The sequence below is a fragment of the Chelonoidis abingdonii genome, chromosome 5 (assembly GCF_003597395.2).
Source record: "Chelonoidis abingdonii isolate Lonesome George chromosome 5, CheloAbing_2.0, whole genome shotgun sequence".
Lineage (NCBI taxonomy): Eukaryota > Metazoa > Chordata > Testudines > Testudinidae > Chelonoidis > Chelonoidis abingdonii.
Window position 1 is genome coordinate 87,344,119 of NC_133773.1, and position 16,999 is coordinate 87,361,117.

Here is a 16,999-nt window from a genome sequence, read left to right on the forward strand (position 1 = left end):
CTTTTTTTTTTTTTTTTTTTTGCACAGACTTTAATTTAGATATCCATAACAAATTTGGAATTTTTAGTGTCACCTCATATCCCAACCCATTATGTGATCTCTAAAAATGAATTTATCAGATGCACATGACTCTGAATTGCAGTGGATACTGTTCATCTGTGTTTCTCCCTTTCCTGGACCAAATGATAACAAGCACCTACTTTGAAATCACTTGCCTTTGTGACTAGCTTTTTCTGGTAATTGATGCTAAACACCCCCCACCTACTTTATAGGCTAGCAGTGAAACAACTTGTTCTTAAAATAACTTTGTTTTTTACAGGTTTCTTCAGCTAAAACTGGGGCAGCACAAAGAAAAAATATACACAAGGAAGGCCCTATCACTCTAAGAAGTATACCTGCTCCCAAGGTGAAAGTGGTGCCTTCTGTGTTTCGCTTTAGGCGAGGAAGTGAAAATAAAAATGTGTGCACAACTAAAATGTCATCTCCTCAAAGACCTGTTCTGCCATCATGTTCTGGTAAGAGAATTTCTATTAGGGTAACAAATGCCTTAAAAACAAGGCATTTAAACTTTACCATTATTCCAATAGCTTAGTTTTATAACATTAGTGACTAAGAGGTGTGCGAGATCTGAACCCAGTCAGGAGTGCTGGAATCCACACAATGGTTAAAGCAAGAACAGTAACAGTCCAGCATCTCAATGTGCATCAACATTCTGGAAGCTTCTCTTTTATTTGGTTTAGTCTGGGTTTCCTTGTATGAAAATGTCATAAAAAATGCTATTTGTGGTGGCTTTTGCCAATGCAGATACTAGTGCATTAAAGCTGAGGAAATTGCTCTGTTTTCATGAACAACAGAATAAATGTGGGAGGGCAGTCACTTTAGGTTGCTGTTGACCTGATTTAGACCTCATCAGGTGGTCTAGAGGAGTCTCTGGCCCTAAATAACTTCTTCCCTATCCTCTTTCCTCTAAGTAGGAGACAGAGGTTTATACGACAGCCTGTCTCTACTAGACTTTTGTCTTCAGTGTCCATAAATCTAATATAGAAATGAGAGGCTACTTGAATGAGTCTGAATAGTACAGTATTTGCATCTTTCACTTGGATGCATGATGATATAATAAAAGGAATTCATTTCAAAAGGCAAAAACAGTTTGTAGGTTCTTTAGTCCCTAATAATTAGGGCTTTACGAGAATGGGGAACTCCATTACAAACAATATCTACAACTAGTTTTCACCAGTTTCAAAGCACAGTTTTCATGACACTGGAGGGGCACTGTTTTTAGGGTTAAACCTGATTTTTATCCCAACTATAAATCTGATTTAGCCATGTTCCAATTAAATGTCTTCAATTCTCATCCAGTAAAGAATGCCTGAAGGAGGGTGTGACAGTACTGTGAGGAAAATATATTAAGATTAAATATGTAAAGGCACTAAGTGAAAATAGAACTGAAATCATTTGAAAGTTGCGAAAGCCAGAGAGAACAACGTAGGATATCACAGATATGAAGTTTCATGATAACATTCAGGAACTCCCCGTGTGCATCTCAAGGGATTTCATAGAAGCCCCTTTGCTTAGACTGAACAAAACATTAACTGGTACAATCCTCCACTTGCAAGGAAAGGGACTGGGTGACTTGATCGAATGAGGGGCTCGAATTTGTTGACCTACTGGCCATTCAGACTCAAACTGAATGTTCTAGTAAGTGACATAGTTGATCTTACTTTTTGCAATAACGTAACTAATTACAAAGGTAGTTTGAACATAAATGACAGAACTTGTACTGTACTATCATTTGAAAAGCATACACCCAACTTTTCTTGCAGAAAAACTTGCTCTGCATTTTGCTTGGCTTTTTCCTACCCAATTTGATGTGTAAAAGCACAAAATGCTCCCCTTAATTATACATGTGGTGAGACGTGATTTAAAATCCTTCTCCACGGCCCCTTTGAAGGAGAAAACCAGTCAAATCAAGTGAATAGAGCTTATTTTGGACTTCCTTTGCCCAGTATTACATCAGATATTTTTTCAGCCTTTCATAGTTTCCCAAGGAGAACAGTAAATTCTTTGATCAGCTGCAGCATGCTCTAATCGTATAACAGAAAAATTAATATGAAATCTACCATCTGTTCAAATAGCTTTCCCTATACAACAGTGAATATTTTTTTCAAAACAGCTTTATTAGAAATGTATTTCAAGAAAGCTTCAAATGACAATTGAAATATTGACCCATAATCATAATCAAGAAATACTTCCTTTTTAATTAATTTATCACTTCCCTTTATCCATCAATGAGTAATTTAGAAAAGATCCAGTAGTTAAAACTAGAACTGAAACTAGGTTATAACAGTACAAGGCAGTCTTAGATCACTGAATGTATGCCATTTATTGCACAAAGAATGGCTTGTCTAATAGAATTGAAACCAACTGAGTTTCCATTGTCCCTATGCACAACTGGTAAAGCTGGCAGGTAACCAGTCTCTACTATAAAGTTTACATATATTTCCCATTTTAATAATGGAGGCCAACCTTATTTCAAAGAACCATGCACTGAAGAGCTGGAATGATGAGAGCCAGGAAAACCTTTTGCAGCAAACAATGTTTAATTTACCTCTTTTGCGTTCAATGTCTGAACAGAACTGTCTACAGATTACCTCTATCTTAGAGCGGTGTGTGTGTGTGTGGTTTTCATTTATTTTATTTTTTAATTCTGCCTCTATTTAGTACTACACAAGTCTTTACTAAGTATTCAAAAAGCTAACATACTTCCCAGGTACTGATCTGAAAGCATGTTTTCAGAAGCCTAGCAGAGAGGGTTCACACACACATGCAACACCCTCACCCCAAATTCTTGCACGTGCTCTCCTGCTAAAAATCTGATGTGGACAATCCAAAAGCAGAAGGATCAATGCCAGATTGTGTTGCAATGGGCAGATCCTGTAACTCTCGCTTGCTTCTTTTTTGAGAGGTAGAAGCTACTTTTTTAAAGATCCATCTTCATCCCAAACCAGCAGTGCTCTGTTTTATGGATGAGCTTATGGAAGGAGTTTCATCAACTGTTTTCAGCAGAGTCCTCTGTACTCTACCGAATTCCCATAAACACCAACATAATTTACAGCGGAACATGGGTTGTTCCTGTGGAATGGTGTAGAACTTGTCAGGCACTCAAAGGCTATACGTTCTGATATAGTTCCTCCTGGATATCATTAATAGAGTTTTCAGCTAGCTTCTGTTTGGGACAACGCTTGAAGTCCACTAGGAGTGCCAAGTGTAGGGGGGCTCATCCCACTTTGGCTAGATTCTTGAAGGCTATAACCTATCTCAGACTTGACACTCTTCTGTATGGTGCCCTCCAGTATGCTTTCCTTGTGAGTGATGTTACTTGAAGCAGTCACCCCATTCTGGATGGTGGGGTAATTCATGGCCCCTTCCTCTGCAATATCTTTTCAGTTCTCTATACTTGTTATAGTTTTCACATCAGCAGGACTTCCTCTTTCCATATCTAATCAAGTTATTTCTCTTCCTAAAGCAAGGCACAGAATATCTTCCTCAATATCTGGAGGGTTCTTTGCCTAACTGTATGAAGTGTTCAGGTGACAGTTTTTGTCCTTTGAATGCTCTTGCAAGGGACTTAAAGCCTCCTGATCATTCATTCTTCCTGAAGCTTTATTTATCAATACATTGGTAAGTCATCTTTACCAGTCCAGCCAAACTTGTTCCCTCAAACTAATGACCACTTTTTGGTCAACCATACATAGACATGCTTTGCTCGGCAACTCTCTGGAGCTCTGTCCGTGCTCAAACAATGGACTGCCCCGAACCTCTGCATCAGCCAGTGCATCATTTGGACACAGAAAGGTCAGGAAATCAGACTTTATGGCTAGAAAGAAACATTTTGATCCTTCAGCCTGACCCCAGCATAATGTAGGTGATGGCGTGGAACCAATCATTAGTATTAAACCTGCAGTTGGAAGGAGAAATCTCACTGGCTGTGTATATTACAGAAGGTGCTGTATTTGACAGGCCCAGTGACAAACTCAGAGTTTTCATTATGTATCCAAACCAGACATTTTCCCTCTGCTCTCATATGTTAATGGATAACTACTACTGTTATCCAGCATCCCTGTAAGATCTGCGCATGGTAGGTTCAATTAGAATTAGATAGTTCACTGTTAGCAACAGAAACACAGGTAAAAGTTAATGGGTGGTAAAATTGCCTTCTTTGTCATATGTCTCAAATTGTCTTAAAGCTGAAGTAGGTCACTCCATGAAGCTGTGCCTGGTATTAATTTGGTAGATTAGACTTCCTTCTTGCCAACGACTCTTGAGGCCTGGTTTTAATGCAGGGGATTGGGATAAACCTGACCCATAACCTTAGCAACAGAACTTTTAAAATGAAGGAATAAATAAATAAAAATACACCTAGACATCCAGCTTCTTAAGGTGAACATTCTTCCATCTATGCAGTTTCATTTTTGGGGGTTCAGCTTATCCAGCCCTTTGGGTTTCAAGGCACACACACTCTCTTGTTTTTAATGCATTGCACCTGAAGCAGGATACATGTTGTAACAATGCTTGCAGAGACTGGCTTTAACAGTCCAAATATCAGTATTGTCTGAAATATATCTACACCCATGAGAACATTTTTCTCTTGGAGTGAGGTGTGTACCAGTTCCTGCAGGGCAATTTCTTGATACTAGAATATAACTTGTAAAGACTTGCTGGGATATTTTCGTACCATTCCTCAACCATACTCATTAGCCTTGAATTTTATTGAATATTCTCTCTGAGAAGACCAAACTAATAACCTTTTTTTCTCTTCCTGAACTAATTATAAGGGGAGACTATATATTCTGCAGAAGTGAATGCTTTTCTCCATGCAAGTCAGCGACCATGTACTCTAATAAACAGAAATTTGACAACTTGTATCTATAATATATGTAAGCAAGTACACAACATTACATGCTACCTGCAGGCTTCAATCCTATTGATGAACAAAATGTTCCTAAAAACTAGCCAGCTACTCATGCTGCTAACTTTGAGAATTTGGGATGGGTCTTTTGACTTCAAGAAAAATTCTTTGTAAAGTCTTCATAATGCAAAGAAGCTTGGCGATTAGATTTGCTTTGAAGTAGGATCTCTGGATTGGAGGGGTGTCTTTCTACTCCCCTTCCCCCTCCACCCATGAGAAGGGGATGGTTGGAAAGGGGTTGGTGTGTTGAGAGGAGCGAAAATCCTTAAGACAGATGTTATGTATACATGTGGACAACAATAAGAGAAAGCACAACAGGTTCCGGCTTTATTCTGTTTTTCTTGTATACCATTAATCTTTGTCTCCCTACAGTGCTTGCCGTTACAAATCCAGTGCTTTCCAACAGTGAGGCTGTTTTTGTCTATTCTTGATAAAAATCCAGTGCAATGTCTTGTTTATCATATGATATTTGCAGGTAAATGTTGATTTTTAATTAACTCACATCTGTGCATCGGTGGACTATTGCTGGTTGTACTTGTTGTCACAGCATTGATTTATTCAAATCTCATAGCTGTGGAGCCTGGCCAGATGCACCAGGCTGTAGTGTAGCGCTGCTGATACTCCAAAGCCTTCCAGTCTCTACAGCAAAGATTGTGCAAGATCATGGTATGGAGGCCAAAGCTTAAATTGGGTGAGATGACAGGGACAAAAGCATGGAAACCAGACTACGAAGGTCCTATGATTGCCTATTGGCAGAAGTGGAATAGGCAGGCCTTGCTATAGTAACGTATGTTGCCACTGGTGGAGCTGCAGCCAGCATCCTGGAGGCTGAAGCACACTTGGCTGCTACCAGTACTCCTTGAGGAATTCTGCACCACTGCGCAGGTGCAGAATTCATGTCTCCTGCAGATATCTTTGCTTCCCTGCAGAAAAATTACTTTCTGACGGAGAAGCGAAGGGAAGCTGCAAGAGGGGTCATGCAACCCTCCCCAGCAGTGTTTTTGGGTGCCTGGAGTAGCCAACAGAGAGATAAATAACCACGGGGGAGGTAGGGGGACACGGTGCTGGAGACACCCCAGCCTATAGTTCTACCCTACGCTGGGCTCAGCTCCTAGTCTCGACTTGGATGGGGGTTGGAGAGGCTGTGACTTCATCTTCCTTTGCATGGAGCAGCCAGGGCTAGGTCAGATCCACCCCAAGAAATCTTCCCTGGCTGTAGGAAGCTCTGCACCCTCCCCTGCTTCCTGCTCCCATTGCTCCTTAGCTGAAGGGGGAGGGGTCACTGTATGGGGAGCTGCTCCACTGTTCTCCCAACCTCTGTACATCTGGACCCCCTCCCCAAATCTCCTGCTGAGCCTTACCTCTCCATCACCCCACTCAGCTGCACCTAGACACACTGCAGAGTCCTATTACTCCTGCATTCAGAACCCAACAAGCAGCCCCTGCAACCCAGATCTCCCCCACTGTACCTAGATTCCCACACTGAGCCGCCCACACTCAGATTGTCCCACACTCAACCCACACCTGGATCCCCCCCACTAAGCCCCTCCACACTTGGATCCTGTTGGGTTGAGCCTGCCCACCCACACCTTGTGTGGAGGGGCAGGCCCATTGCAGTCCTTGCACTCTGTCAGGGTCTAGTGCAGCCTCACTACTGAGTCCACGCTACAGCTCCTGCCCAGAATATGATCTCCCACCTCCATGCAGCCAGTGGCCCATGTTCCCCACTGCCATGCTGGAGCCTCCAATTTTATCTTACAAATTAGTCACAGAATTTTGAAATGTTGTGGGAAGAATATTTTTTGCAGAATTCCCTCTGGAGTATACCAGGGGACTTCTGGTCCTGCAGCACAGACTGCAGGCAGTAGAGGGAAGAGAAACAAAAGTAGGGAAAGCAATCCTCTGTGGGAGTATTTTTCAGTTAAGCCTCACAATGGCAAAGCATAGGGTTGTTGGCACAATTCTGCTGCCTCTGTCTGGGCCCTGTACAGCTGTGTCAGTGGGCTCCAAGCCTGCTGATGCGTTTTAGGGGACAAGTGGAAAGTCTGGAGGGTTGCATGGGAAGGAGTGTTGTGAGCCTGTCAATGCTGGGTGAATGAGGGTTCAGAGCAAGGGGCATATTTCTGAGCTATGAAGCGGTTAAATAAGGAGCCCCACCTTGGATGGTGTGGGGGTGGACAGCATGTTTCTGCTCAGGTGGGGGTTGACTTGGAGGGAACTAAAGGGGTTTGGAAGGTTCTGGGCAGACAGTAACAGTCACTTGACATTATGAATGAATTGGTGATGTGGAGCATAGAGGAAAATGGTAAGAGATTCTGTAATAAAGGATGAGATTGGAACTGAACAATAAGGGAGTAGCAGAGATACTGTTCTCATGCTCTGTCCCACTTAGACTCAGACTTTAAGGTCAGAAGGGACCAATATGATCATCTAGTCTGACCTCCTGCACAAAGCAGGCCACAGAATCCTACCCATCCGCTTCTATAACAAGCTCCTAACCTATGTCTGAGTTACTGAAGTCTTCAGATTGTGGTTTGAAGACCTCAAGCTGCGGAGAATCCACCAGCCAAGTGACCCATGCCCCACGCTGCAGAGGAAGGCGAAAAACCTCGCGAGCCTCTGCCAATCTGTCCCGGAGGAAATTCCCTTCCCGACCCCAATATGAGCGAATTCAAGGGGCTACCCTGAGCATGTGGCAAGATTCACCAGCCAGCACTCAGGAAAGATCTCTGCAGTAACTTCAGATCCCCATCCCATCACAGACCACTGGGCATACTTACTTGCTGATAATGAAAGATCAATTGCCAAAATTAAGCTATCCCATCATACCATCGCTCTTGTTCATTCTGGAAGGGGTGGTGATGGACAGAGAATAGTGAAACTTTTCTTCTTGCTTACCAAAATACTGCTGTGTAACACTCATGACAGTGCACTAGTTTTATTCTGAAAATATTAACATGTAGAGGGAGGAGTGTTTGTGTATACACAAGCTGCTGCTTCTTACAGCTCCACCATATTTTTGGCACATGCTGCTACTGGATCCTAAATCTGTGCCAAGAAGGAGCACTTTCATAATGACTCATGGATAAATGGACCAATATTATAGAATGCCATCTCACATATGGAATGGGGTTTTGCCTTGACTCATGTTATTCCCCCCAATTTGTCTTGCATACTCCAAGTTTCACTTCATTTAAAAACTACTTGTTTATGAAATCAGACATAAAAATATAAGTGTCTCACAGCACACGGATTGAAAAATTGCTTACTTTCTAATTTTTGCCATGGTATAAAATAAATTGCAATATAAATATTGTACTTGCATTTTAGTGTATAGAACATAGAGCACGATAAATAAGTAATATGAAATTTTAGTTTGTACAGATTTCGCTATTGCTTTTTATGTAGCCTGTTGTAACTAGGCAAATATCTAGATAAGTTGATGTACACAGAGGTCTTCCAGAGGTACCGCCAGGGGTTGACAACCAGAGCCCTATGTAAAGAGAAGTACTTAAAGGGACAGCAACAACCTAACTCGCTTGTCTAAGAACTCAACACTATTATTAGTAATACCCAAGACTATCATAACGAAAACTTGTCTACATTTTTATTTTGCTCATTTTGTATATTTGACAGATGTTTGTGAATTGATAGTTTAATTCTTTGCCCTCAATAGTTTGCCATTGTACTCTGTTAAACCCACAAATGGAAGAGAAATATTGAAAAATAAATGATAAAACTTAATTGGTAGTGGGACTTAAAAATATGTAGAGCACCTCGTCTATTCTTTGTGTATAGTTACTCTGATAAGCACTATAAAAACAGAGGCAGGATTAATAAATTTCTGACCGCTAGCTGAGCTAGACTGTAGCAGAGTCCACTTGTAGACTTAGTAGAACAATCCTTGGAACGCTCAGCTAGCTTTCTGAAATTTATTAATCCTGCCTCTGGTTTTATAGAGCTTATCAGAGCAACTACACATGATTACAAAAATGTTTAAAGATGAGTCTGCTGGGAACACTGCTTTGGTGCATCTTTTCCCATGATTTACTTAATACCCTTGACATCTACTGAAAATGTCTCATATTAGAAAACATAGTCAAGGACTGTATTTATCTTAAAATGGCTAAAACTGCTTTCTCCTACAGATTAAAACTAGATACATTTTGTCAAGTATCGGAGGGGTATCCGTGTTAATCTGGATCTGTAAAAGCAGCAAAGAGTCCCGTGGCACCTTATAGACTAACAGATGTTTTGGAGCATGAGCTTTCGTGGGTGAAGACATGCATCCGATGAAGTGGGTATTCACCCACGAAACGTTTATTAGTCTATAAGGCCACAGGACTCTTTGCTGCTTTTATAGATACATTTTGTCATCTCTCTAAAATTCAAAATATCCTCTTAAAATCATTGAACAAGTGTAACCCTTCCAGGATAGGGACAACTACTTTTTTCACTTGCATTAAAAAAATAAAATAAAATCCAGGAATCCTGACCTGAATCTTAGAGGTATAAAACAATCAAGATTCAAAACTGGTTCTTTTTCATGTTGAATTTTTCTCTGCAGCTCTGAGAGAAATATTCCCAACCATCTTCCTTTGTGCACTTTAATCTACCCAAATTTCCTGCTGGGAAAAGTCAAAAGGCTTATTCCCTGTATGTCACAAAGCTCCATGAATTGTGGAAGCTTTTCAATCAGTCCTAAACCTGAAATATTTAAATATAGCTTTGATAAATGATTATGCTTTGCCCTCAAAATTGGAATCTACTTCTAATCCTACTGTTCAGTTGACAATTAAGTATGAACAGCAGAGTTTTATAAACATACTCAGTACCCACATAGCTCTCTAATTAATGTGGAAGTATCTTTCTTCATTATCACTTTTGATGAGGGCTGGGATTTGATATGGGGAGGATGGAGGCATAGATCTGTCAAGAGACCATCTAATTTCTGACCACTTGATTTTTATTGTTTTTGTCTCAAGCATATTTTCCCAGTATGACTTCTGTAGCACAGGAAGTTCAAATGGCAGCATCAAGAAGCTTTTAAAGTTATTTTAGCCCATGATGATCTGCTCAAGATTCACAAGTGAGGTTGACTTTTTGGTTTAGGTCATGAAGTTTGAGCTTAGCAAGTCTTGATAAATGAACATCAATCTGTGAACGTTTTCATTCTGGTAGAAGAGGTATGTTTAGCCTAATTGACACTATGTAGTACATTTATTTTTATTTATTTATATATAGTTCTAAGCAGTAGCCCACTAATTACTCCAGGGATGAGGAATGCAGTACTTCTCACTCTACATGACAGTAACTGGAATAAATAATTGATTCAGGCTTATTACATTGACAGGACGGGTGAGTGCTTTTATTCTTTATAACACTGCTTATTCTTATCTGGCCTAGTTTCTTCTGACTGGCCGGGCTGTTCTTCCAGTGATACTAGTGTATGCCATATCTGCCTGTTTCTCTCTCAATAGTCTTGGGACTCTGTTTTTCTGCACTGTTCCCCATCTAAGGAACACCCTTTTTCTGATCTGGTTTGTAAAGCCACTACTATCCTTCTTAAATATCTCTTGAAGTTCCACTTCATTATGCCTACAAGAAACTTGTCAATTTAGCCTTCTACTCAATTCTATATAATTTTTTAAAAAATCACTTAAAAACAACAACAAAAATCCTGTTCCCTCATGCTATGCACTAGACTTTGCTAATTAACTGTATAATCTTAATGATCTCCTCCTTTTTGTTCTCCAGTCTTATGTCATATCCAAAATTGGTCTAACTTCTAGGGGCAAGAATCCTGTCTTACCAGTATTGGGAAGCTTCAGCACATAAATGGGGTGCTGTTAAAATAAAAGAAACAACTGCAGTAACATGAGGGAATTGAAATGGCTATATTTTTAAACATGGGAGACTTGGATTGAATTGGTAATTGTCACAGACTTCCTTTGTGAACTTTGGTAAAATAACTTCAGTGTATTTGTTCCTTTTGGGGGTACCTCTCTCTACTTTTACAAGGGGCCTTCTGAGGATAAACCATAAATGGCTGGGAGGTGATTCTGATACCAGCACAAGAGAGGGGGCATATAAGCATCCATAAATTAGGAACGCACTTGTAGTGCGTTCCTAATTTATGTAGTATGTACTTGAGGAAGCTCTAGGACAGGGGTCGGCAACCTTTCAGAAGCGGTGTGCCGAGTCTTCATTTATTCACGATAATTTAAGGTTTTGTGTGCCGGTAATACATTTTAACATTTTTAGAAGGTCTCTCTAAGTCTATGAACTATATTGTGTGTAAAGTAAACAAGTTTTTTAAAATGTTTACAAAACTTCATATTACATTAAAATGCAGATAGTGCAGTGGTTCTTAACCTGGGGTGCATGCACCCCCTGGGGTAAGGCCAGTGCAAGGATATTTTGCGCCTTAGGCGAAACTTGTACTTTGCCCCTCTCCCCCACCCTGCACATCTCCTCATTGAGGGGAAAATCCCAATGAGCCTTTATAGACCCAGGGCCAGCTGTGCCCAGGGGCTGCTCCCCAGACCAGGTTCCCCCCTCTCCACCCCCTGAACTCCCCTAGAGGGTGCACAGCCATCCCACAAGCCCTCCCCACCCTGGTGGCCCCTGCCTCGAGTCCACTCACTGGCTTTGCCAGGCTTGGGCCACTGCAGCAGCTCGGCAGGGAGGAGCTGTCGTCCATAGGCTGGAGAGCCAAAGCGTCCTGCTTGCAGCAGCAGTGAGCCCCAGCCATGGAGGAGCCAGCGTGGTGCAGGGGGAGCAGCAGCCCTGCAAAGGCGGCGGTGCCACTAGCGGGGGAGTAGCTGCACCCTCCTGCCCAGGCTGCGGCCTGGCGCCCCCCTGAGGAGCTCCTGCAGGCTGCAGTAGATGGGGGCTGGCATCTGCCTACATGCTCCCCCCCTCGACTCCCCCCGCACCTAATGTTATATTTCAACAACCAAAAAAGAGGGGAGAGCCCTCCCCTAGCCCCGCCCCCATCCACTCCCTCCCACTTCCCACCCTGACTGCCCCCATCAGTACCCCCAACCCCCCCGCTCCTTGTCCCCTGATTGCTGCCTCCTGGGATCCCTGCTGCTACCTAAGCCTCCCTGCTCCTTGTCCCCTGACTGCCCCAACCCTTATCCACACCCCAGCCCCCAGACAGACCCCCAGGATCCCTGCGCTCAAACAGACCCCCAGGACTCCAAACCCATCCAACCCTCCCCCTGCTCCCTGACTGCTCCCCAGGACTCCCCTTACCATGTCCATGCCAGTCAGATGCTGGCTCCACATGGAGGCCTGGGGTTCCGTTCACTCAGCTGGCAGCAGGCTGAGTGGGGCTGGTAGCTGGGACCCTGGCTGGCTGCCGTGTGCCAGGCAAAAGCGGCTCGTGTGCCACCTTGGCATATGTGCCATAGGTTGCCGACCCCTGCTCTAGGATTTTAATGAAAAGTCAAATAAATTAATGACAACTTGAAATGATTCTCCAGGTGAGGAATGAAATGGGTGCCCTAAAAATACTGAGCAAGAAATTAGTTACGATGATGCTGAGGAAATACTTTGCATTTATTCATAGATTCTAGGATTGGAAGGGACCTTGAGAGGATGGAGTTCAGTCACCTGCCCTCCACGGCAGGACCAAATACTGCCTAGAGCGGGGTAGGCAACCTATGGCACATGTGCCGAAGGAGGCACGCGAGCTGATTTTCAGTGGCACTCACGCTGCCTGGGTCCTGGCCACCAGTCAGGGGGCTCTGCATTTTAATTTAATTTTAAATGAAGCTTCTTAAACATATTAAAAACCTTATTTACTTTATATGCAACAGTTTAGTTATATATTATAGACTTATAGAAAGAGACCTTCTAAAAACATTAAAATGTATTACTGGCGCACAAAACCTTAAATTAGAGTGAATAAATGAAGACTCGGCACACCACTTCTGAAAGGTTGCCGACCCTTGGCCTAGGCCATCCGAGATAGACATTTATCTAACCTGTTCTTAAATATCTCCAGAAATGGAGATTCCACAACCTCCCTAGGCAATTTATTCCAGTGTTTAACCACCCTGACAGTTAGGATCTTTTTCCTAATGTCCAACCTAAACCTCCCTTGCTGCAGTTTAAGCCCATTGCTTCTTGTTCTATCATTAGAGGCTAAGGTGAACAAGTTTTCTCCCTCCTCCTGATGACACCCTTTTAGATACCTGAAAACTGCTATCATGTCCCCTCTCAGTCTTCTCTTTTCCAAACTAAATAAACCCAATTCTTTCAGCCTTCCTTCATAGGTCATGTTCTCAAGACCTTTAATCATTCTTGTTGCTCTTCTCTGGACCCTCTCCAATTTCTCCACATCTTTCTTGAAATGCGGTGCCCAGAACTGGACACAATACTCCAGTTGAGGCCTAACCAGCGCAGAGTAGAGCGGAAGAATGACTTCTCGTGTCTTGTTTACAACACACCTGTTAATGCATCCCAGAATCACGTTTGCTTTTTTTGCAACAGTATCACACTGTTGACTCATATTTAGCTTGTGGTCCACTATGACCCCTAGATCTCTTTCTGCCATACTCCTTCCTAGACAGTCTCTTCCCATTCTGTATGTGTGAAACTGATTGTTCCTTCCTAAGTGGAGCACTTTGCATTTGTCTTTATTGAACTTCATCCGGTTTACTTCAGACCATTTCTCCAATTTGTCCAGATCATTTTGAATTTTGACCCTGTCCTCCAAAGCAGTTGCAATCCCTCCCAGTTTGGTATCGTCCGCAAACTTAATAAGCGTACTTTCTATGCCAACATCTAAGTCGTTGATGAAGATATTGAACAGAGCCGGTCCCAAAACAGACCCCTGCGGAACCCCACTTGTTATACCTTTCCAGCAGGATTGGGAGCCATTAATAACTACTCTCTGAGTACGGTTATCCAGCCAGTTATGCACCCACCTTATAGTAGCCCCATCTAAATTGTATTTGCCTAGTTTATCGATAAGGATATCATGCGAGACCGTATCAAATGCCTTACTAAAGTCTAGGTATACCACATCCACCGCTTCTCCCTTATCCACAAGACTCGTTATCCTATCAAAGAAAGCTATCAGATTGGTTTGACACGATTTGTTCTTTACAAATCCATGCTGGCTATTCCCTATCACCTTACTACCTTCCAAGTGTTTGCAGATGATTTCCTTAATTACTTGCTCCATTATCTTCCCTGGCACAGAAGTTAAACTAACTGGTCTGTAGTTTCCTGGGTTGTTTTTATTTCCCTTTTTATAGATGGGCACTATATTTGCCCTTTTCCAGTCTTCTGGAATCTCTCCCGTCTCCCATGACTTTCCAAAGATAATAGCTAGAGGCTCAGATACCTCCTCTATTAACTCCTTGAGTATTCTAGGATGCATTTCATCAGGCCCTGGTGACTTGCAGGCATCTAACTTTTCTAAGTGATTTTTAACTTGCTCTTTTTTTATTTTATCTTCTAAACCTACCCCCTTCCCATAAGCATTCACTATGTTAGACATTCCTTCAGACTTCTCAGTGAAGACCGAAACAAAGAAGTCATTAAGCATCTCTGCCATTTCCAAGTTTCCTGTTACTGTCTCTCCCTCCTCACTGAGCAGTGGGCCTACCCTGTCCTTGGTCTTCCTCTTGCTTCTAATGTATTGATAAAAAGTCTTCTTGTTTCCCTTTATTCCCATAGCTAGTTTGAGCTCATTTTGTGCCTTTGCCTTTCTAATCTTGCCCCTGCATTCCTGTGTTATTTGCCTATATTCATCCTTTGTAATCTGACCTAGTTTCCATTTTTTATATGACTCCTTTTTATTTTGTAGGTCATGCAAGATCTCGTGGTTAAGCCAAGGTGGTCTTTTGCCACATTTTCTATCTTTCCTACCCATCGGAATAGCTTGCTTTTGGGCCCTTAATAGTGTCCCTTTGAAAAACTGCCAACTCTCCTCAGTTGTTTTTCCCCTCAGTCTTGATTCCCATGGGACCTTACCTATCAGCTCTCTAAGCTTATCAAAATCCGCCTTTCTGAAATCCATTGTCTCTATTTTGCTGTACTCCCTTCTACCCTTCCTTAGAATTGCAAACTCTATGATTTCATGATCACTTTCACCCAAGCTTCCTTCTACTTTCAAATTCTCAATGAGTTCCTCCCTATTTGTTAAAATTAAGTCTAGAACAGCTTCCCCTCAGTAGCTTTTTCAACCTTCTGAAATAAAAAGTTGTCTGCAACGCAGTCTAAGAACTTATTGGATAGTCTGTGCCCCACTGTGTTTTCCCAACGTATATCTGGATAGTTGAAGTCCCCCATCACCACCAAATCTTGGGCTTTGGATGATTTTGTTGGCTGTTTAATAAAAGCCTCATCCACGTCTTCCTCCTGGTTAGGTGGCCTAGCATGACATCATTCTTGTTTTTTACCCCTTTTAGCCTAACCCAGAGACTCTCAACACTTTCGTCTCCTATGTCCATCTACACCTCAGTCCAAGTGTGTACATTTTTAATATATAAGGCAACACCTCCTCCCTTCCCCCCATCTATCCTTCCTGAGCAAGCTGTACCCATCCACACCAACATTCCAATCGTGTGTATTATCCCACTAAGTTTCGGTGATGCCAACAATGTCATAGTTGTATTTATTTATTAGCACTTCCAGTTCTTCCTGCTTATTATCCATAGTTCCCACATTTATATATAGGCATCTAAGATATTGATTTGATCTTGCCTCCCTGTTTTGCCCTGTATTGCCTTTCTCTCTGCCATTATGGCCCATGCTCCCTTCTATTTCTGACCCATCTCCCAGGTCTCCATGTTCCCCACTTACCTGTGGGCTTTGCTTACCTGTCCCCATTGAACCTATGTACTGCCTTCCATCTAAGAGCTCATTGTAGCTTCAGAATGCTCCTGGAAGTTAGATAAGTATTCTACAGCTGGAAAACTGAATTGGAGGTTAAGCGATTTAATCGGTTTCCAGTAGAAATCTGTGGCAGAGCTGGGAATAAAACACAGGTCTCATGACTCCATCTTGTGCTTTGAACCAAATGCCATAGTCCCCCTTTGGAAGAAGTGTGTTTTCCAACAGTTAATATTTTTTTAGCCACTAGATGAAGTGGCTGAATTAATTAACCACATTCCAGAGTGTAGGAACTAATCCAGGAAATATTTTGATGTAATTATTCAGGTTTTTTTTCTTAGCATTTATCATTCTGCTCTTAAGTTTGTAAATTAGAGGAAGGAACTTTTTCCAGTTTACATGTGATACTTTGGTTTTTATGGTTTCTTCTTGGAATTAGCTACTTAATGGTCTCGGGCCACTGCTACTTGGCGATTCCTCCCCAAATTAATTTTTCTAAAACTGCAGTTTGGTGTTTGTTAGTCACTCTTATGAATATTTTCCAAGAGAGCACTGATCTCTAGGGAACCAAAAAAGAACATGGGCACCTATGAAGAGGACTTGTACTTGACGTTTCCAAAGCTGGGAACTCAGCACCACTGACTGGCTGTTTTTTATGTAAATTCTCAATCATTTTGTTTATAAATCAGCTGCATTCTCAAGACCATTTTCTGAGTTTTGAAAACAAATGAAGGGGTCTGGAGATATTTGCAGCTGTTAAGTTCAGGATGTGCTGTTCAAGCAGGGTTTCTTGAAGCCCTTCTCACACTCAGCTTCCAGATCTCTGGAGTGGAAATCCATGGAAAGAATGAATAGGCCTCTTTTTTCGTTTTGCTTTTAAAGATGAACCCAACAACATCCCTCAATGCCTGGCATCCTCGGTACATAGAGATGTGTAACAGGTGGCTAACTGAACAAATACAGATTCTTACCAACGTGAAAATATTGCAGATTCAGCTTGTACTGTTTCTATACTACCTGATTCTGGAAGGTCTATAGTATTCTTACTTTACCAAGAATCTCCTGTAGACTGTGGAAGAGGGGTCATGTATTTTTAAAAAAATCATTTACTAGATCGATTAGATCAAGTCATTCTGTAAAGTAAAAATTATTCTTGGCACTATTCAAAAAAGTGGT

At 42.0% G+C, this 16,999-nt stretch overlaps 1 protein-coding gene across 3 annotated transcripts in view; it reads left to right on the forward strand.

The window, feature by feature from the left end:
* Window positions 1-16,999, forward strand: part of MTUS1 (microtubule associated scaffold protein 1) — a 199,851-nt gene that overhangs the window by 53,925 nt on the left and 128,927 nt on the right. For all 3 annotated transcript variants that reach the window (XM_032798203.2, XM_032798200.2, XM_075066429.1), the window contains exon 3: window positions 320-515. In XM_032798203.2, the coding sequence (XP_032654094.1) occupies window positions 320-515 (196 nt within the window). The remainder of the gene's footprint in view (window positions 1-319; window positions 516-16,999) is intronic.